The sequence below is a fragment of the Choristoneura fumiferana genome, chromosome 10 (assembly GCF_025370935.1).
Source record: "Choristoneura fumiferana chromosome 10, NRCan_CFum_1, whole genome shotgun sequence".
NCBI lineage: Eukaryota > Metazoa > Arthropoda > Insecta > Lepidoptera > Tortricidae > Choristoneura > Choristoneura fumiferana.
In genome coordinates, this window is record NC_133481.1 from 420,283 (window position 1) to 438,290 (window position 18,008).

An 18,008-nucleotide genomic window follows, 5' to 3' on the forward strand; every position below is an offset into this window, starting at 1 on the left:
ACTTTACAGAGTGATGTTGTTAGTGTTGTGTGCTACCCTACATTTGACAGTGGCAGTAAAAATGACGATGAAAAGGCGGGTAGTTGTGCGCCGCTGGTTAGTGTCGTCCGTAGAGCGGCGGCGCGCAGTGCGCTTGTTGCGGCAGCCGCCGAGTCGCGTTGCTCCTAGGAAGAAAGGCTACGAATGAGCCCGAAACATGTCGAGCTAAACTCGATTTAAGACGTGAAATATTCGTTACAATATCATTTAAAGGAATATGTTTGGTCCTGTGTGTGTAGAGTCGCATTTCTACCTAACACTCGTCCTCGCTTCGCTCGTCGTCGTACCTAATATAACGGATATTATGAATTCTGATGATTATGAGTTTCGATCGTTAGTATTAAAAAAATATGAAGTGATCATTAGGATGTAAAATGGTACTATGAGAAAAAATTCGGACTTCCGAAAATAGGAAAAAATGCGCACCCATTGACTCATAATCATAGCTAGATAGGCAACCCTGTGACAGTCACCGTCGTCGTTGTATTCGGCCAATACCAGAATATAGCACATTTAAGGTGAACCCGTAGCTTCCCATGGTAGCCGCGTTCGCAGGCTGGTGGTCGCAGCCCGCTGCAGTAGGTAGGTCAGTCGGCGGCGGGCGCGGGATAATGCCGCTTGCACAATGAGGCGTGGCGCGCCGGCGCGCGGGCGCGGGCGGCGCATTATGGCCGCTTCCGGCCGCGCGGCGCGTGCGGGATTACTCACGGCGCAGGTCCGCGGAGCTCGAGTGAGTCGGAGCCCGGAGCCGCTGCGCGCAGGATGGGGCTGTCGCACTCGCACTGCTCGCGCTGTGCTGGGCGGCGGGGGGGGGGCGGGGGCGGGGGGCGGGCGGGACGCAGCGCCTGCGCGCCTCCGTGGGCGGGTTCGCCGTCATGAACTGCCACCTGGACTTCCCCTTCGGCAACGAGATCCCCTACCACCTGCAGTGGGACAAGGACGTAAGTACTCTCAAACTACTTACTCCGTACTACTAGTACTTACTCCGGCCCGCCTGCTTTACATCGCCCCCAATCGTATGAAATTATATTAAAATTCCACTATTTTTAAACGACACTGTAGTTAGGTTACCTTTCCTCGTTTAGAATGGCCGAATTTTAAACAATTACAATTCAATAATTTAACATCCGACTCCAAGAGCGGAGTTTAATTTATGAGCCATCATGGATCCTATTCAAAGTCATTACGATTTTCATTGTTAATTCTTAATTGTCTCTATCTCTTCAAGTGCCTCTCCGACTAGTGAAGGTTGCCAGTCAGCTCCGCATATCTGATTCGATCTTTTGCCACATTTTTGTTATAAGGTTTATAAAATTGATTTATTTTTGTTTTTTCAGTCGGGTTTTTAGTTCTGTTTGAGATTAAATATTTTTAACTTTTTACTTTTTAAAGTTCGATCTAGGTCCTAACGTCGACATCTAATAGACTCGCGCGCGCCTGCCTCGCGCCTCGCGCCTCGTGTCGTGTATCTATAGAAAAAATAATTAAGTTGTAAGTAGGTAGGTATTTGTCACCGACTTCATTGAGCCCAATGAAATGAAATAATGAAATAATTTGTTACTAAATCCTAAGAAAACTAAAATGTATTAAATTCTCGTTGATAAATTCATCTAGTTCGAATTCAGTTTCTAATATAAAGTTAAATGGTCAAACTATTGAATTTGTAAAATCAACAGTATTTTAGGAATAACGCTCGATTCTAAACTACAGTGGGACCTCACGTCACAGCAATCGCGGTAGATTGAGCTCTGCTGCTTTTGCAGTTTGGAAAATACGGCAGCTAACCGATGTGGCGACGGCACGGTTGGTGTATTTTGCTTACTTTAATAGCATTATTTCGTACGGCCTTATTTATGGGGATCTGCTGCAGACATTGAGTCAATTTTTATCTTACAAAAGAGAGCAATTAGAGCAACTTATAATTTGAAGACTCGTGAATCTTTAAGATCTTTTTTAAGGAAACAGATATCCTAACCCTGCCGTCGCTTTATGTTTTTTGAATTAATCATGTATGTTAGGAAGAACATATGTGATTTTCCCACTAACGTCGATAAACCAAAGGCTACTAGAAACACAGGGAAGCTTAAAGTTCCATCTTACAGACTGGCTAAAACCAAAAAGTCTTTTCTGGGAAATTGCATACGTTTTTATAATAAAATTCCAAAAAATATTATAAATGAAACGGATACAAAATTCAGATCTATTGTCAAGAAGACATTAATATCAAAGGCGTATTATAAAGTTAATGATTATATCATGGACAGGGATATTTGGAAATAATTCCGATCCGCATTAGCGATCCTTCAAATAGCGAACCTACTGTGTTAAAAATAAAGTTGTGTTAAATACTTGTGATGTATACATATCATTTAATAATATTGTAAATCTGTTTTAAAAAAAATATACCTCGTTGAGTTTCTTGCCGGATTCTTCTCAGCAGAGGTTTTTCCGAACCGGTGGTAGATTTTTTTTTGACATTCATAAGTGCTTGTTATAGCCTAAATTGAATAAAGATATTTTGACTTTGACTTTCGACTTTGAAACAAATCATAAGAGGAATAGAAACGTCACGCCAGTTTAAAAATACGACCGAGCGTAAATATGGCTAAAAGCCTTAATAATGTTAATTTTATCCTGCTGAGTCTGTGACGATGATGACTGATTAATAAGTTTTTGGTAAAAAAATGTTTTTTTTTGTTGACTGTACTTGTATTGTCACCTAAACTACAATTTGCATACCATTTCAAGTCGATGCCATTAACTGTTAAAGAGTTCCATCCTGTGGAGACGATCCTGGCCGGACTACCAGATTATTGTATTGTCACGCGATTTACATAGGTAAGTAAGTACCTATGTATACCAAATTTCAAGACAATCCAACTACTGGAAGTTGGTCGAATTTAACTTGCAAGATTTGATTACAGACAGACAATGGGACAGGTGAAACTAAAAGAAAATTTTAAATTAAAAAGTAAAACTGACTCAAAAAAAAAATAAAAAAAATGGCACCGACTGCAAACCCTTGAAAATATTTTTCTAGGTACGTACTAGCTCGAAGTCGGTGCCTCAACACGAGCCAGCAGGAGTGGGACAATAGTCGTCTACCTCACCTACATACTATGGGTTTCAATCCCTCCTGCTGGGTCGTGCTGAGTCACTGACTTCGAGCTAGTACGTACCTAGAAAAATATTTTCAAGGGTTTTGCAGTCGGTTCCATTTTTTGTTATTTTTTGTTAGTTTTTGGAGTCGGTTTTACTTTTTTATTAAAAAATTTCTTTATTTCTCACTTTTTAGTGATTCGTAGCCAAAGTACATCTTACAACAATTCCATTAAGCCCAAACACGACTTAGTTGCTTTGTTTTATAACAGAGTTCCATTGCCTACCTTCTGGCTTCAGCATCAGATCAGATCAGCATTTTATGGGGATCTGCTGCAGACATTGAGTCAATTTTTATCTTACAAAAGAGAGCAATTAGAGCAATTTATAATTTGAAGACGCGTGAATCTTTAAGATCTTTTTTTAAAGAAACAGATATCCTATCCCCTGCCGTCGCTTTATGTTTTTGAATTAATCATGTATGTTAGGAAGAACATATGTGATTTTCCCACTAACGTCGATAAGCCAAAGGCTACTAGAAACACAGGGAAGCTTAAAGTTCCATCTTACAGACTGGCTAAAACCAAAAAGTCTTTTCTGGGAAATTGCATACGTTTTTATAATAAAATTCCAAAAAATATTATAAATGAAACGGATACAAAATTCAGATCTATTGTCAAGAAGATATTAATATCAAAGGCGTGTTATAAAGTTAATGATTATATCATGGACAGGGATATTCGGAAATAATTCCGATCCGCATTAGCGATCCCTTCAAGTAGCGAACCTACTGTGTTAAAAATAAAGTTGTGTTAAATACTTGTGATGTATACATATCATTTAATAATATTGTAAATCTGTTTAAAAAAAATATATACCTCGTTGAGTTTCTTGCCGGATTCTTCTCAGCAGAGGTTTTTCCGAACCGGTGGTAGTTTTTTTTTTTTACATTCATAAGTGCTTGTTATAGCCTAAATTGAATAAAGATATTTTGACTTTGACTTTGACTTTGAGTTTGAAAGAATCATTAACTTAAAGCTTCTTCGTATTCGCTTATCTACATAGGTATATTAATCATGATCGTTTATAGACGAACGAGCATTACTTAGCTTTGATGAGGTCTATTGGTCATCTACGGTCTTCTTCATCAGGTCCAGCAGGTTACCAAATGATACTTAATGCTAAAAATGCCAAAATCGCCATAGGTGTGCCTATAAAATTTGAGGTTTGCTCTCGATTTCCCTAGGATCCCATCATCAGACCATGACTTGGTGACAATGGGACTACCTCAGAAGAATACTCTTACGAATAAAAAAATAATTTTGGAAATCGGTTCACAATTGACTGAGTAATCGGGGAACATACATAAAAAAATACAAACATTGGAACATAAAACCTCCTCCTTTTTGAAGTCGGTTAATAAAAGCTTGTAAAAAGTGGATCATTATCACAGAAGCCATATTTTAAATAAATAAATAATAACATGACTAAACTATAAGGGTTCCGTTTTTGCCACTTTGGCTACGGAACCCTAAAAAGATAAGATAAACAAAAGCGTGTTACATCGTGATCGTGACGGTTAGAGAAATAAAGAAGGTGTGTATGCTAAATGTTCTTTTTATTATTCCACTAGACGTTACCCGCGACTCCGCCCTCGTGGAATTTGCTGGTTATCGCTATCTCGCGGGAACGATGCAATTTTTCTGGGAAAAACTATCCTATTTCCTTTCCCGGGACTTAAACTATCTGTATACCGAATTTCATCAAAATCGGATCGGCGGCGGCATCAAAATTTGGCATGTACGAGTATACTTATGTAAATCTGGTGACAATACAATATTATTATTGTTTATTTTTGTTTTCTCCACCACCAAGTACAATGAAAAAAAACTTAGATACTACAATACAGTTTAGGTGTAATTGACAGTCTTGGGTGGGGGTGGGGGAGACTGGTGCCCGAACTAGGAATGCCCTGTGTAAATATTCTGGTAGTGACATTCTGGGCTCTGGCGGTTCGGCAGGATCGTCTATGCAAGACGGAACTCCTCAACGGTTAGTGGAATCGACTTGAAATTTGGTATGAAACGTTGAGGAGTTCCGTCCTGCGGAGGCGATCCTGACCGGTCTACCAGGATGTCACTAACCAGATTATTGTAGTGTCGCGCAATTTACATAAATAACTAAGTACCTATTCCAAATTTCAAGCCAATCTGACTACTGGAAGTTAGTCAAATTTAACTAGCAAGATTTGACTACAGACAAACAACGGGACAGGAAAACTAAATAAAAGCTTGTAAAATGTAGGCACTCCGGACCTCCGGAATAATTTGAAGCCTACTTTGCTACTGTGTGTGACCACAGCTACTTGGTGGCAGGGGAACACTGAAATAACCAATTTTGACCTTTATAATGTTATGTCTTTTCGTCCAAAATCCCTCAGTGCCTTAAGACGAAAGTCTTTAACCAATGTGTGTTGCCAGTGATGACATATGGATCCGAGACGTGGTGCTTTACTTTAGGCCTTATAAATAGGCTCAGAGTTGCTCAGCGAGCTATGGAGAGAGCTATATACTTGGGGTTTCTCGACGGGATCGAATCAGATATGAGGAGATACGTAGAAGAACAAGGGTCACCGACATAGCCAAGCGAATTAGCTCGTTGAAGTGGCAATGGGCGGGCCCTATAGCACGGAGAGCAGATGGCCGTTGGGGCCGAAAAGTTCTCAAGTGGAGGCCGCGTATCGGCAAGCGCAGCGTAGGACGTCCAACAAGATGGACGGATGACCTGGTTAAAGCCGCGGGTTCAGTGGATGCAGGCCGCTGCCAACCGAAGCAACTGGAGGTATGTGGGGGAGGCCTATGTCCGACAGTGGACGTCCTACGGCTGAGATGATGATGATGATAAATGTTAATCAAATATTTGTCCAAAAGTACCTGCACCTACTTAACAGCATGTTCGCACGCTGTCGTGTCGGTGGTGTCATTGTGCGCCGACAATGCGGGTCTTGCGGGTGCGGCCGCGCGTACGCGTGTTTACGCGGCACCAGATAATAAGTTCTCGTCTATGGTTATAGGTAGGTACTTAAATAATACAGTACCTACATGATACCTACTTTACGTTGAACGAGTGTCGTACCCATCGGAGTGACATCGGAGTACTCAGCCGCCGATCGACCGCAACCACTGCGGTCCAGTTTGCGTGTCTGACCTCGGCCCAACCCTTCACATAGGTATTTACACAAATAACTATACAGTACACACACTGTACACAGTTTGCAGGCAGGTGGTAGGACCTTGTGCAAGGTCCGCCCGGATTGCTACCACCATCTTGGTCGCTAATCCTGCCGTGAAGCAGCAGTGCTTGCACTGTTGTGTTTCGGCGTGGAGAGTAAGACAGCCGGTGAAATTACTGGCACTTGAGGTATCCTTCTTAGGCTTCTAGGTTGGCAACGCATCTGCATACCCCTTTGTTGCAGATGTTTATGGGCGGTGGTGATCTCTTACCATCAGGACGGGCAGTAAACGCGCGTTACGCGCGTGACACTTCAAACGAGATTCAGTAGGTACGGAGGGATGTTACTTCGAGGATGTTACTAGGTCGAGTTGAAAATTGATTTATATTTACAAAATATAGGTCCTTTTATTCTTGCCTGTAGGTAGTCGTTGAATGACCTGCAGTTCTTAATTCATAACTGCGGAGCGAACCGCTGCCGTCTACCTGGACTCGTCAATAGGGCGGATGAGATTCATTCAATCAAGCGGTAGCAATTTTAATAGCAGCTTGATGGACAGGACGAAATCCAAAACCCGTGCGAGCGGCGAGGCGGCGGCGCGGCGACCTCGCCCCGAGAGGAATGCGCGCGACAAGTAGATAATGCGCGAGGGCGAGCGTCCTGGCCGCCGCGCGCCGCTAATAATAGCGCAAACAAGCCTAACAAGACAATGTTCATAATAACCACTTGATCGTCGCCGCGGCGATTAAGCTATCACTATTCATTACCCTGTCGCGAAGAAACAAATACAGAAGAAAGAAATGCATAGTTCGTCGTATTCATGCCATAGCCCTATCCGTGTTGCTGTTTGCGTGCGAACCCTTTTATTAGATAATACGCAAATTACGCAATCTTCTTAAGCATCAACAAGTGCTGTTGCAACATGTTGACATCGTGAGTGCGTGGGAGCTGCCACCGCCTGAACCGTCCACTTAACGCATTAGCCCATTAACACCTAACGAGATGTGTGTCGAGTGCGCCCCCCCCCCCGGGGATGCGGGCCGCCCGCGCCCCCGACCCTCCCCCGCGCCCCGTCAGCAACACGCTGCGTCACTATGCTTGCCGGCACAGCTCGACCCATTTATGAATCGATTCACTAATAGGTATCCATCTATACATCTACGATTCACTACTACGAGTTCTAAAACTTTTGGGTCGTCTATGAAAAGTTTTAAATTATTCCGGAATAATATTTCAGGAGGTGGTTGAGTTTATTTCACTGAACACCTTATACTCAACACCCCTGTAAAAATGTTTCTCAGGACTTTTTATTTAATTTTTTTTGTTCAAAATGTAAAGGCGAATACAGGTCTGTACAAACTACACTTTGGATTAAAAATTTCGATAAAAAAAACCTTTACAGGTAGGTAGCCTAAACCTTTACTATATAGTACTTTGTTCAGTGAAGCTAACCCAATAGCCTGCTGAAATATTCCGGTTATAATATAATTCTATACCTACGTGGTGGGTGTATGTGTATATGACTCAACCAAACAGTCGTCTTTTTTTTAGAAAATATATTTAGTTGTCAATCGATTCTGTTTCTTAAAACCATACTGTACAGAACTAAGTAAAGGCAAAAATATCAAGAAAAAGAAAAAAAATCGTACTGTTTTTTATAAAAAATCGATGAAAACACAGATTTTGGTTTTATTCCAGGGCGAGATGGTTCTATCGTGGCTGAGCGGCTGGGAGGCGCCGCGCGTGGGCGAGGGCTGGGGCGGGCGCGTGCGGCGCGTGGGCGGCGCGGCGGCGGCGGCGGCGGCGGGCGGCGCGCTGGGCGGCGGCTCGCTCAACGTGTCGGCCGTGCGCGAGACGGACGCCGGCCTGTTCCGCTGCCGCGTGTCTTTCCCCAACCGGTCGCCGCCCGCCCGCAACAACGGCACCTTCTACTACCTCGACGTCGACGGTCAGTTCGCAGCGCCCCAGCGCCGGCCGAGCGCTGCCACGAGCGTTCTCTACGGGAGCTCTAAAGCACGATGTTATTGCAGGCGGGACCGTGATAGCGACGCCGCCGGTGAACGTGGCGGTGGTGGAGGGCGCGCGCGCGGAGCTGGAGTGCGGCGCCAAGGAGCCGGCGGCGCGCGTGTCGTGGCTGCGGGACGGCGCGCCGCTGCCGCTGCCGCTGCCGCTGGCCGCGCGGCCCGAGCTGGCGCTCCCGCCCAACGGCTCGCTCGTGCTGCGCGCCGCGCGCCCCGAGGACGCCGGCCTCTACGAGTGCCGCGTCCAACACGACGCGCGCGAACAGAGCGCCTCCGCCTACCTCGACGTGCAGTGTCAGTATCGCAACTGAGGCATGCCACCATGCCACCGCCGACACTCCACGCTGCTTTTAAAATAACAATGACAATTTGCGGTGCTAAGAACTTGCCAAAGCACGCCGCGTGTGTTTATACGGTGTTAGTTTTCAGCCCTAGTCTTTCGCTCCGGACGTCTCCGTTCACTCTGTGTAGGCACCGGCGGCCGAGCGCTTAGTTCCGAAAGTGTGTTGTCTCTCGATGAGAGCGAAACATAGATGTCGCTAGTGCTGCTGCTTATATGTACAGGGTGTCCCAAGAAGTAGTGATATACTAAAGCCGGGAGATAGAGGACCTAGAGGGCTATCTGAATCACCCCCATGTATGTTCCGCGATTTTTCGTATTTACGTTAGAAAAGTGCAACAGTTGAAACCGGAAGATTACAATCGGCGAATTGAATTCTGTCAGGAAATGCTGAGGAGACAAGCTGAAAACGAAAATTTGGCCAAACGAAAGGTTGAGGCCCGCCTCTTCGTTCCACATGTTCCCGGTACAGCCTTGAAGCTTCCGCCGCATTTCCCATAGCACAACCGTAATAGTAATGCATTTCTGCGTAGTCACGTGAAGTAAACAGATCACTTACACGCAAACTCAAGTCCAGTTAATGCCAAGTCGTCGATTCCAGGTAATAACACTAATCCAAATCGTAATGCAAGTCAAAGTCCATATGAATAGCCAAAATGATTAGGGAAACGAACAATTAGCAGTATTAAAACACAATTTTTAAATTATTGAAAAATAACAACGATGACCAAACAACGTGAACATTTTCTAATGCGTCTCAACCGTCTTTTGTTTTTTGTTCTTTTTCTATTGATGGCCAGTGCGTGATTAGAACGAAATTTATTTAGAAAGGTTTTGCTTTGCTTGCATTGATCGTCATGTAAATTAAAATGTTGCACTTACCACATTTAGATTTAATTTTTTTGATTGAAGCCTTATGAATAATAAAATGAAATTTTCAGAGTAGCTACCTGATAGATAGAGCAAGTTTTTAAAAGCCAAACGGTATTTTTTTTTATGTGATTTTATTTTTTTAAGGGCCCTTGAAATTGTGAACATACTGGGTAATTTTATCTTTCTTGGCATTTAATTTTTTTTTTATTCCATTCAAAGATCCGGATAGTAAATGTTACCATACTGAATTGGCCTATCTACCAGCTTAGCACACAAAAAAAATCAAGCATCTACCGCAATAATTCACGTCACCATAAATAAAAATTTCATCGTACTCGGCGATAGGTGCAAAATTAAAAAAAAAGTCATAACTCCGAAAATACGAAAAATCGCGGAACATACATGGGGGTGATTCAGATAGCCCTCTAGGTCCTCTATCTCCCGGCTTTAGTATATCACTACTTCTTGGGACACCCTGTATAAGTAGCGTAGTAGAAATAAGCAACCTGAGACATATGGTGGTAGATTTTTTTGACATTCATAAGTGCTTGTTATAGCCTAAATTGAATAAAGATATTTTGACTTTGACTTTGATATGGGTGCATAGGAAAAATTCGTGTCTGTACTCCTGTCCAGTGGTAGTGTTGGGGTATGGCACGCAGCACGGAATGCTGCTCAGGACCTGGGTTCGATTCCCAGCGCTGGACTCTTTTTCTGGTTTTTCTGTGCATCCATGTCTCAGTTTGTATTTTCGATATGGTTTCACGGGATACCCGTAAAAGTAACAAATTTGGAGTTGAAATAAAAAATACAAAAAACTCCAAATAATCAAACATAGCCCAAAAAGGTGCCCAAAATTTAAAAAAAATGGCGCGGAGGACGCATAGGACGCGGGTGGAGGTCATTGGTAATAAATACCAAAGTACACGCACGCTCTATTCCGAGCTGGCAAAGAAATGGCGCGGAACTGTTCATATACTCGTACAATAACTATCTTGTACTCGTAATGCTAGAAGCGGGATTTTGGCGCCGCAACTTTGTACGTTATTGGTATTTCGACGTATTCCCGTTAGGAGGTGATAGGGGTGACTATTATGGGGGTTAACATTATCGCAAATAGTCGCCCCTATCACCTCCTAACGGGAATACGTCGAATTACCAATAACCCTGTATGTAAACTCATAAACCCATAAATACGTCAGTGACAGTCCCCCTCACGTGGTCGTGGTCGTCCCGTCCCCGTCCACAGACAAGGCCAAGGTGGTGTACGCGCCCCGGGAGCGGTTCCTGTCGCTGGGCAAGCCGGCCAGCCTGGACTGCCACTTCAGCGCCAACCCGCCGCTCACCAACCTGCGCTGGGAGAAGGACGGCTTCCTGTTCGACCCCTACAACGTGCCCGGCGTCTTCTACAGCCGCAACGGCAGTCTGCTGTTCAACAGGGTGAGCGTCGCGCACGCGCACGCACTGAAACCACCTATCATGACTTCTGTGACACTTGACAATTTTCCGAATTACGTACACATTATGTTCGCAAAATATTATTAAAAATAATTTCTATTTTGAAGCAAAATCATCAAAAAAAATTTAAAACAGCACTTTTAAAAAATATATAGCAATATCGGGTTGAATTTCTATAGCCTAACCTAACCTAAACTTTCTCGACAGATTAGTAAAGTTTTCATCAACATCCGTTCAGCCGTTCTAAAGTGATGTGCGGTCAAATAAACGACAAACAGATAAACAGACAAAAATCCTAAAAACTGCTGGAACGTGTCCTGTTATCGATTCTAACTATCCACATCCACCTTTTTTCGGATATCTTCCATGTATACAGACTTTCGACCCTCTTTAGCTTTATTATAGGTATGTATACTTTATGTACATATAGATACTCGTAGATCGTAATAGTTATTTATGATACAAGTGCGGAAAGTAGGCAATTACCAACGAGTGGCGGAGAACTTGAAACACTAGCGAAGCGAGTGTTTTGAGCCGGCACGAGTTGGGAATTTCCTACTTTCGACACGTATATCATACAACGTTTTACAATGCATTAAGCGAGGAAAAAAATCGAGGCAGTGGCTACATCATTTATTTGCCATACTCCTTTTACTACAGTAGCAGGCAGTAGATATACATACCGACATGCACGCCAAACAAAAATCGCTAACGTATACACTTTATTAAACCAACTTTCATAACAATCATTGACTCAGAAGATTAGAACAGCTACAGCTATTAATGATAGGTAAAGGAGACTTTGTTTTAGAACGTGATTTTTTATGATTAATTATTAGCCCTTGTTGCTTGACATTTTCCACACTTATATTGGCTAGTCCTTATCTCCTGCACGCTCCTATAATGCTAAATATAAGTGCAACCCGTGAATAAATCCATGTAATAGTTAATTATCATCAAGTACATTTTTTATATTATGTATCTAATCTACCAGCTATTAACAAAAAGTTAGCTTAAATCTGAGATTGTTTAGCTTTGGAACTGTAAATAATACAAAATTGGTTCACTAATTCTAATAGATAAAAGCAAATAAATAAGAATAAGACGTACCTGTAGATGTTATAATATCCATGTGTGTAGAAGTAGATTATTCTATCATTTTGTATATTATAGTTCACGTATTTCAGCATTGAGTTTGTCACTGACAATATGTGCTTCGTCGAGGACGTAAGACGGCGTCAAGTCAGATATAAATTCATCATTTGAACTGTTCATTTTAATTTACTTATCAAAAATTAATTCACCGGACTGAACTCATGAACATTACTTTGGCGGGGTTTCATGACAGGCGCGAACGGGTAACCATGATTGGTTCGTGCTACGTCGTGCGCGCGCACTGGAAGCTCATTGGTTAACTTTCGAGTGCGCGCGCTTGACGTCGTACGGTCCAAATTGGACTAAAGAATTTATTTCCTTTTTTTTCATAACTTTAGACGGAATTAAAATACGAGTTTACATGAAAAAAAAATTAATGTTCCCTTTTCTGTCGCGTTTAATCTGTATTATCTTATCAGTAAATATTCAGTTGGTTGCATCAAACGTTTTCTTATTTGTTCAAAGCCTAACTATAACGACTCTTTAGACTTATTTTTTTAACAATAGTTTGGACATCATTTGGCAATTTAAAAAGTAACTTTACCGCACAAGTGCGGTAAGTAAAATCCATACAACTTTTGTGCACACTTGTGGATGCATGCAGGAATCACTAATTTTCTATGGATATGTTGGCCCACGTCAAGAGGCACTTTCCGAGCACGTGCATTGTAAAAATGGTTAACTAATCAGTTCCCACATCCACTTGCTACTTAACAAACCGTAAACGAGCCTCGACTGCCGGGTGGCCCTCAGGTGGACGAGTCGCACGAGGGTCAGTACTCGTGCACGGCGTACAACGCGCTGGGCTCGGAGGGCCCCTCGCCGCGCGTGCGCGTGCGCGTGCAGCGGCCGCCCGCGCTGCTCACGCGCCCGCAGCCGCTCTACCTGGCGCGCCTCGGACAGCCGCTGGCGCTGCCCTGCGCCGCCGCGCCGCAGCCGCACCACGCGCCGCCCGCCGTCGTCTGGACGAGGGTGAGTGTAGTGAGGCCGAGTGCCCCGCCGAGCGCCCCGCGCCCGCCGACTGACCTGCACCCGCCCCGCCGCCTGTTGCAGAAGGACGGCGCGCCGCTGCCGGCGGACCGCTTCGTGCCTGAGGAGGGCAAGCTGAGCATCTCGGCCGTGGCGGAGGAGGACCGCGGCGTGCTCGTGTGCACGGTCAGCAACGAGGCGGCCGACGTGAGCGCCGAGACCGAGCTGCTGATCGAGAACCTGCCGCCGCGCGCGCCGCACTCGCTGACGGCGCGCGCCACGGCGCACGCGCTGCACGTGGCCTGGGAGCCCGGCCGCCGCGGCGACGGCGCCGAGTACACGCTGTGGTACCGCGAGCGCGCGGCGCACGAGTGGCGCACGCTGCGGCTGCTGACGCGCGGCGCCACCGAGGCCACGCTGGCCGGCCTGCGCGCCGCCACGCCGCACGAGCTGCGCGTGCTCGCGCAGGACAGCCTCGGCGACGGCCTCTTCAGCAAGCCGCTCGTTGTCAGCACTCTAGGTCTGTTCATTCGTCTCGCGTCGCTGTTCGCAACATACCTTACCTACCGACTACCTAAAGGCCAGTGCGCACGGAATATTTTTAAGGGCAACGACGCGCGTTTCGACAAAAAAGCTAGTAAAATTACTGAATCTCGTCTGAAGTGCGATACTCGCATCGTCTGCGCCTATTTTTTTTTAATTTCATTCATGTTAGAAACCCTCATTTGGCACGGCTTTTTAATGTATAAAGCCGATCGAAGTGGACTTCCATTTGCATATTTTTATGTTTTTGGGCTCATTTATACTTTGAAGCTGTACTACAGTAATCGTTACATAAAAAGAACGGGCTTATTCTAAATAATTATATGTATACCGATCACTGTCGACCGTCTCGAGATCCTTCGAATCTGCTAGAATTCAAATCGAAATCCTGTTGAAACACTGTCAAAGAACATCTGGCACCGTTTATAGATCCTGACGTGGAGGACAGCGAGGCGGCGTTCGTGGCGGCGGTGACGCAGGCGGCGGACGCGGCGGGCACGGGCGGCGACGAGGACGAGGACGAGGCCGGGGACGGGGAGGAGGGCGGGGCGGGGAGGGCGAGGGGGCGGCGCGCTGCAGGTGACGACGCGGCTGCTGGACGACGGCGCGCTGGTGCGCTGGGCGCGGCGGGGGCGGGGCGGGGGCGGGGGCGGGGGGGCGCGCTGCACTCTGCGCTGGTACCGCGAGAGCGACGCCGGCGCCGGCGCCCCCCGCCGGCTGCTGGCCACCGCACACACTCACCACGACCACATGCTCGGTGAGATGCTCGCTTTAATGCTTCCCTACACTCCTCAAGCAACCTACATGCCAAATTTCAGCTTTCTACGACCAGTAAGGCGAAAAATCATCAAACACAAATTCATCTGTGCGAGCGCGACAGCAAATTTTTACGTGCTAGAAACAGAGACACATGGTGCAAGGTCACCGTACGAAATTCTTCCTGCTCCACGATCGCACTTTTACCTAGATTTTGTGATGTGACACGATATTCTTCGTCGTTTTCTAGGTTAATTTTTGCGAAACAAAACCATTTTCGCAAAATCGTATCGTGCCTGTGTCAGGCACACAATGACATGTTTTAATCGGTCGCATGTCATCGCATTGCAGTGAGCTCGGTGGAGGAGGGCGGGCAGTACTGGGCGCGGGTGTCGTGCGGCGGCGAGCGCGGCGGCGCGGCGCTCTCTGTGCCGCAGTACGCGCGGCTGCGGGGCGTGGCCGCCGCCTGCGCGGGCGCCGCGCTGCTGCTGGCCGCGCTGGCCGCCGCCGCGCTGCTGGCGCGCCGCCGCCTGCCCGCCTGCGGCCGGGCGCGCGCCGCCCCCGCCGCCCCCGCCCCCGCCGCCCCGCTGCCGCCGCCGCCGCCGCCCAAGCGACGCTACTGAGCGCCCGCTGCCGTCTGACGAACTCTTTCAATCTAGTTATTAACGTTCACTTTTACGTTCCTTAGGAATCACGAGGTATAAGTAATCCGACCATATTTGAACGAGATTTTTTGATATCGGAAGGCATAATTAGATTGATGCTAAATAGCTGTAGTCTGTGGGTCGAAGCGCGACGCGAGGAACCGTGCGGAGCCTACCGCTGCGGCTGCTGCCGCTGATCCATTGTTTAAATTTAAAATCTGAGTCCAGTAAAAATCGAGTCCTAAAATATGGTACCTACATTTGATTGAAATCTACTTTTTTGTATACTGATGTGAGCGTGTGCGGTGCGACCACCCGCGGCGCCGCCCCACGGCCGACGGCCGTGGCCTATCATATACGATAGTAGGTATTACAGAAATACGTATGAACCGCCTGCTCCTGAACGTGAAGTTGCGCAGCAACATCATACTTTAATAGTACATTACTGCAGAGGCCATAAAGTAAGGGATTGATGGACGAGTTTGGGGTAGACGGCCGAGTCGTAGAAGAGGCCGAATAAAACGAGTCCAGTAATCTCTGTTCTGACCGAGGTTTGTATAGTGCTTTTCTCAAACAATGTGAGGAAATATTCCATCCATCCATCCATCCATGCATCGCATCGCATCGCATCGCATTGCATTGCATTGCATTGCAATATCGCAAATGCTAGTCTAGTGGTGGTTGGCTGTTTGTCATTTTTCCTTTGTCAGTTTAATGTAAGCAAATTTAAAAAGTTAGAGCAGCGAAAAATAATGGATTTTCATACATTAATTATAGCCTAGGTCAAGAAGTTGTGTAGGGAGCCATAAATGAGAAACTTCATGTCTCCATTTCGTGACATTAACCTTCCGAGCATGTTTGAGAAAAAGATATTAACGTTTGTGAGGAAATAAATTATTGAGAGGAGTGAATGAAATAAATTTTAATTAAAATAGTTGCTTGTGTCCTTTTGACGGCAATGCGGAACACGTGAAATCGCAAAGCCAAAGCCAAAGCCAAAGCAAAGGACTACTCGTACTAGTCGTCTCGATTCAATGATTTGTGATGATTAGTTTAATATATTTTGTTCATAAGTTTAATAAACTTGTTTAATAAACATGAAATTTTGTCTTATTTTACTACCATAATACGAGTACTATCAGTCAAATAAGTGGTCTATCCTTGGTCTATCAATTTTTAAACAAGTTCCTATCAAATGAATATGTCGCTAAAGTCGAACTTCCAAGTTGACAGACATGTCTATTGGCATTATTGTTTTATGACATCGTTTGCATGTTTTATCAACTTTAGGGTGGTAGACCACATATTTGTTTGATTACCTAGTTAAATAAGTACTTACCTACCTAAAGTATTATCCTGCGTGGAACCGACAAGGGACCATTTGAGCGCAAGTTTTTTATTTTATTTTATTCGACTGGATGGCAAACGAGCAAGTGGGTCTCCTGATGGTAAGAGATCACCACCGCCCATAAACATCTGTAACACCAGGGGTATTGCAGACGCGTTGCCAACCTAATAAAATATAGCCGACTGTCAATATAGGTTTAGGGCGGGCCGTGGCACCCTAGATGCTGTAAAGGCTCTAAGAGACTTCTCAGATCTTGCGGCCAGTAAGGGGGAGGGAGTCATAGCAGTGTCTCTGGACATTGCAAATGCCTTCGGAACCCTCCCCTTCGAAGTTATTAAAGAATCGTTGCGGCGCCACGGCATACCGCTCTATCTTCAAAAAATCGTAGGGCACTACCTGGAGGAAAGGGTAGTGCTCTACGATCATGACGGCTGCAGAATAGCTAGACCAATAGCCTGTGGTGTCCCGCAAGGATCGGTACTTGGGCCCCTCTTGTGGAACCTGGGCTTTCACTGGGCCATAGGAGGGGTTCAGCTTCCCCGCATGACTACCATCTGCTATGCTGATGACACGATGGTGGCCGTGCGGGGAGGAGACTTACGGGAGACTCTCCGAAAAGCCGCAGTTGCGACGGAACTCGTTGTGGACCGGATCCGAGCGCTAGGACTGCAAGTGGCCGTGGCAAAAATGGACGCTATAGTTTTTGGTGGGCCTGGCTGGCGTTTGCCAGCCAACACTGAAATACGGATAGGAGGGGAACCTGTCCAAGTCAAGGCCAACATAAAATACCTTGGCCTTGTCTTGGACAGAAAATGGGACTTTAGTGAGCACTTCACGAGACTCGCTCCTCGCTTAGTGCACACTGCGTCAGCGCTGGGTCGCCTGCTACCGAATGTGGAGGGACCAAAACAGACGTGCAGGAAACTGTTTGCGGGCGTTGATCGCAGTATGGCGCTCTACGGAGCTCCAATCTGGGCGAACCGGCTATCGGAGAGGAATAAGGCCCTGCTCCGACGTCCACAGAGGGTGTGCGCACTACGCATAATAAGAGGGTACGTCACGGTGGCGCATATGGCGGCGTGTGCCCTGGCTGGGACCCTGCCATAGGACATAGACGCCCAAGTGATGTGTGAAACCTACTGGGCTCGACGAGAGGCACGAGCGCGAGGGGAAAGGCTCGCCCCCCGAGAGATTGCTCATGCACAACGCATGGTCGAAAGGCGCATGCGGGACCGCTGGAAGAGTGACCTGGAGGACTGTCGCTATGGAACCAAAACTATAGCGGCACTCCTCCCGTCGTTCGACCAGTGGTTAGATCGAGAAATTGGAGCACTTAACTACAGAATGGTGCAAATAATGACGGGGCACGGGTGTTTCGGGCACTACCTCAACCGTATTGGCCGGGAACAGGACCCCTTGTGCCACCATTGTGGGCATCTTGATGAAACGGCCCAGCACACTTTGGAAGAGTGCAGCAGCTGGGACCCGGAGCGTCAAGGGTTAGGTTAGGTTAGGTTAGGGTTTTTTTTTT

At 46.1% G+C, this 18,008-nt stretch overlaps 1 protein-coding gene across 1 annotated transcript; it reads left to right on the forward strand.

The window, feature by feature from the left end:
- Positions 1 to 855: 855 nt before the first annotated feature.
- On the forward strand, positions 856 to 17,584 carry LOC141431706 (protein turtle-like). The gene is made up of 9 exons (XM_074092885.1): positions 856 to 980; positions 8,069 to 8,318; positions 8,401 to 8,685; positions 10,854 to 11,044; positions 12,971 to 13,189; positions 13,271 to 13,706; positions 14,159 to 14,486; positions 14,837 to 15,028; positions 16,672 to 17,584. The coding sequence occupies exons 1-9, from the start codon at positions 915 to 917 to the stop codon at positions 17,582 to 17,584; spliced, it is 2,880 nt and encodes a 959-aa protein (XP_073948986.1). The 5' UTR covers positions 856 to 914.
- The last annotated feature ends 424 nt before the right edge of the window (positions 17,585 to 18,008 follow it).

Excerpts from the sequence above, each read along its gene's own strand:
- LOC141431706 (XM_074092885.1), top strand. The coding sequence starts at position 915 with ATGAACTGCCACCTGGACTTCCCCTTCGGCAACGAGATCCCCTACCAC. Across the intron at positions 8,319-8,400 it reads CTACTACCTCGACGTCGACG|GCGGGACCGTGATAGCGACG; the intron begins GTCAGTTCGCAG and ends ATGTTATTGCAG. Across the intron at positions 13,190-13,270 it reads CCGCCGTCGTCTGGACGAGG|AAGGACGGCGCGCCGCTGCC; the intron begins GTGAGTGTAGTG and ends CGCCTGTTGCAG.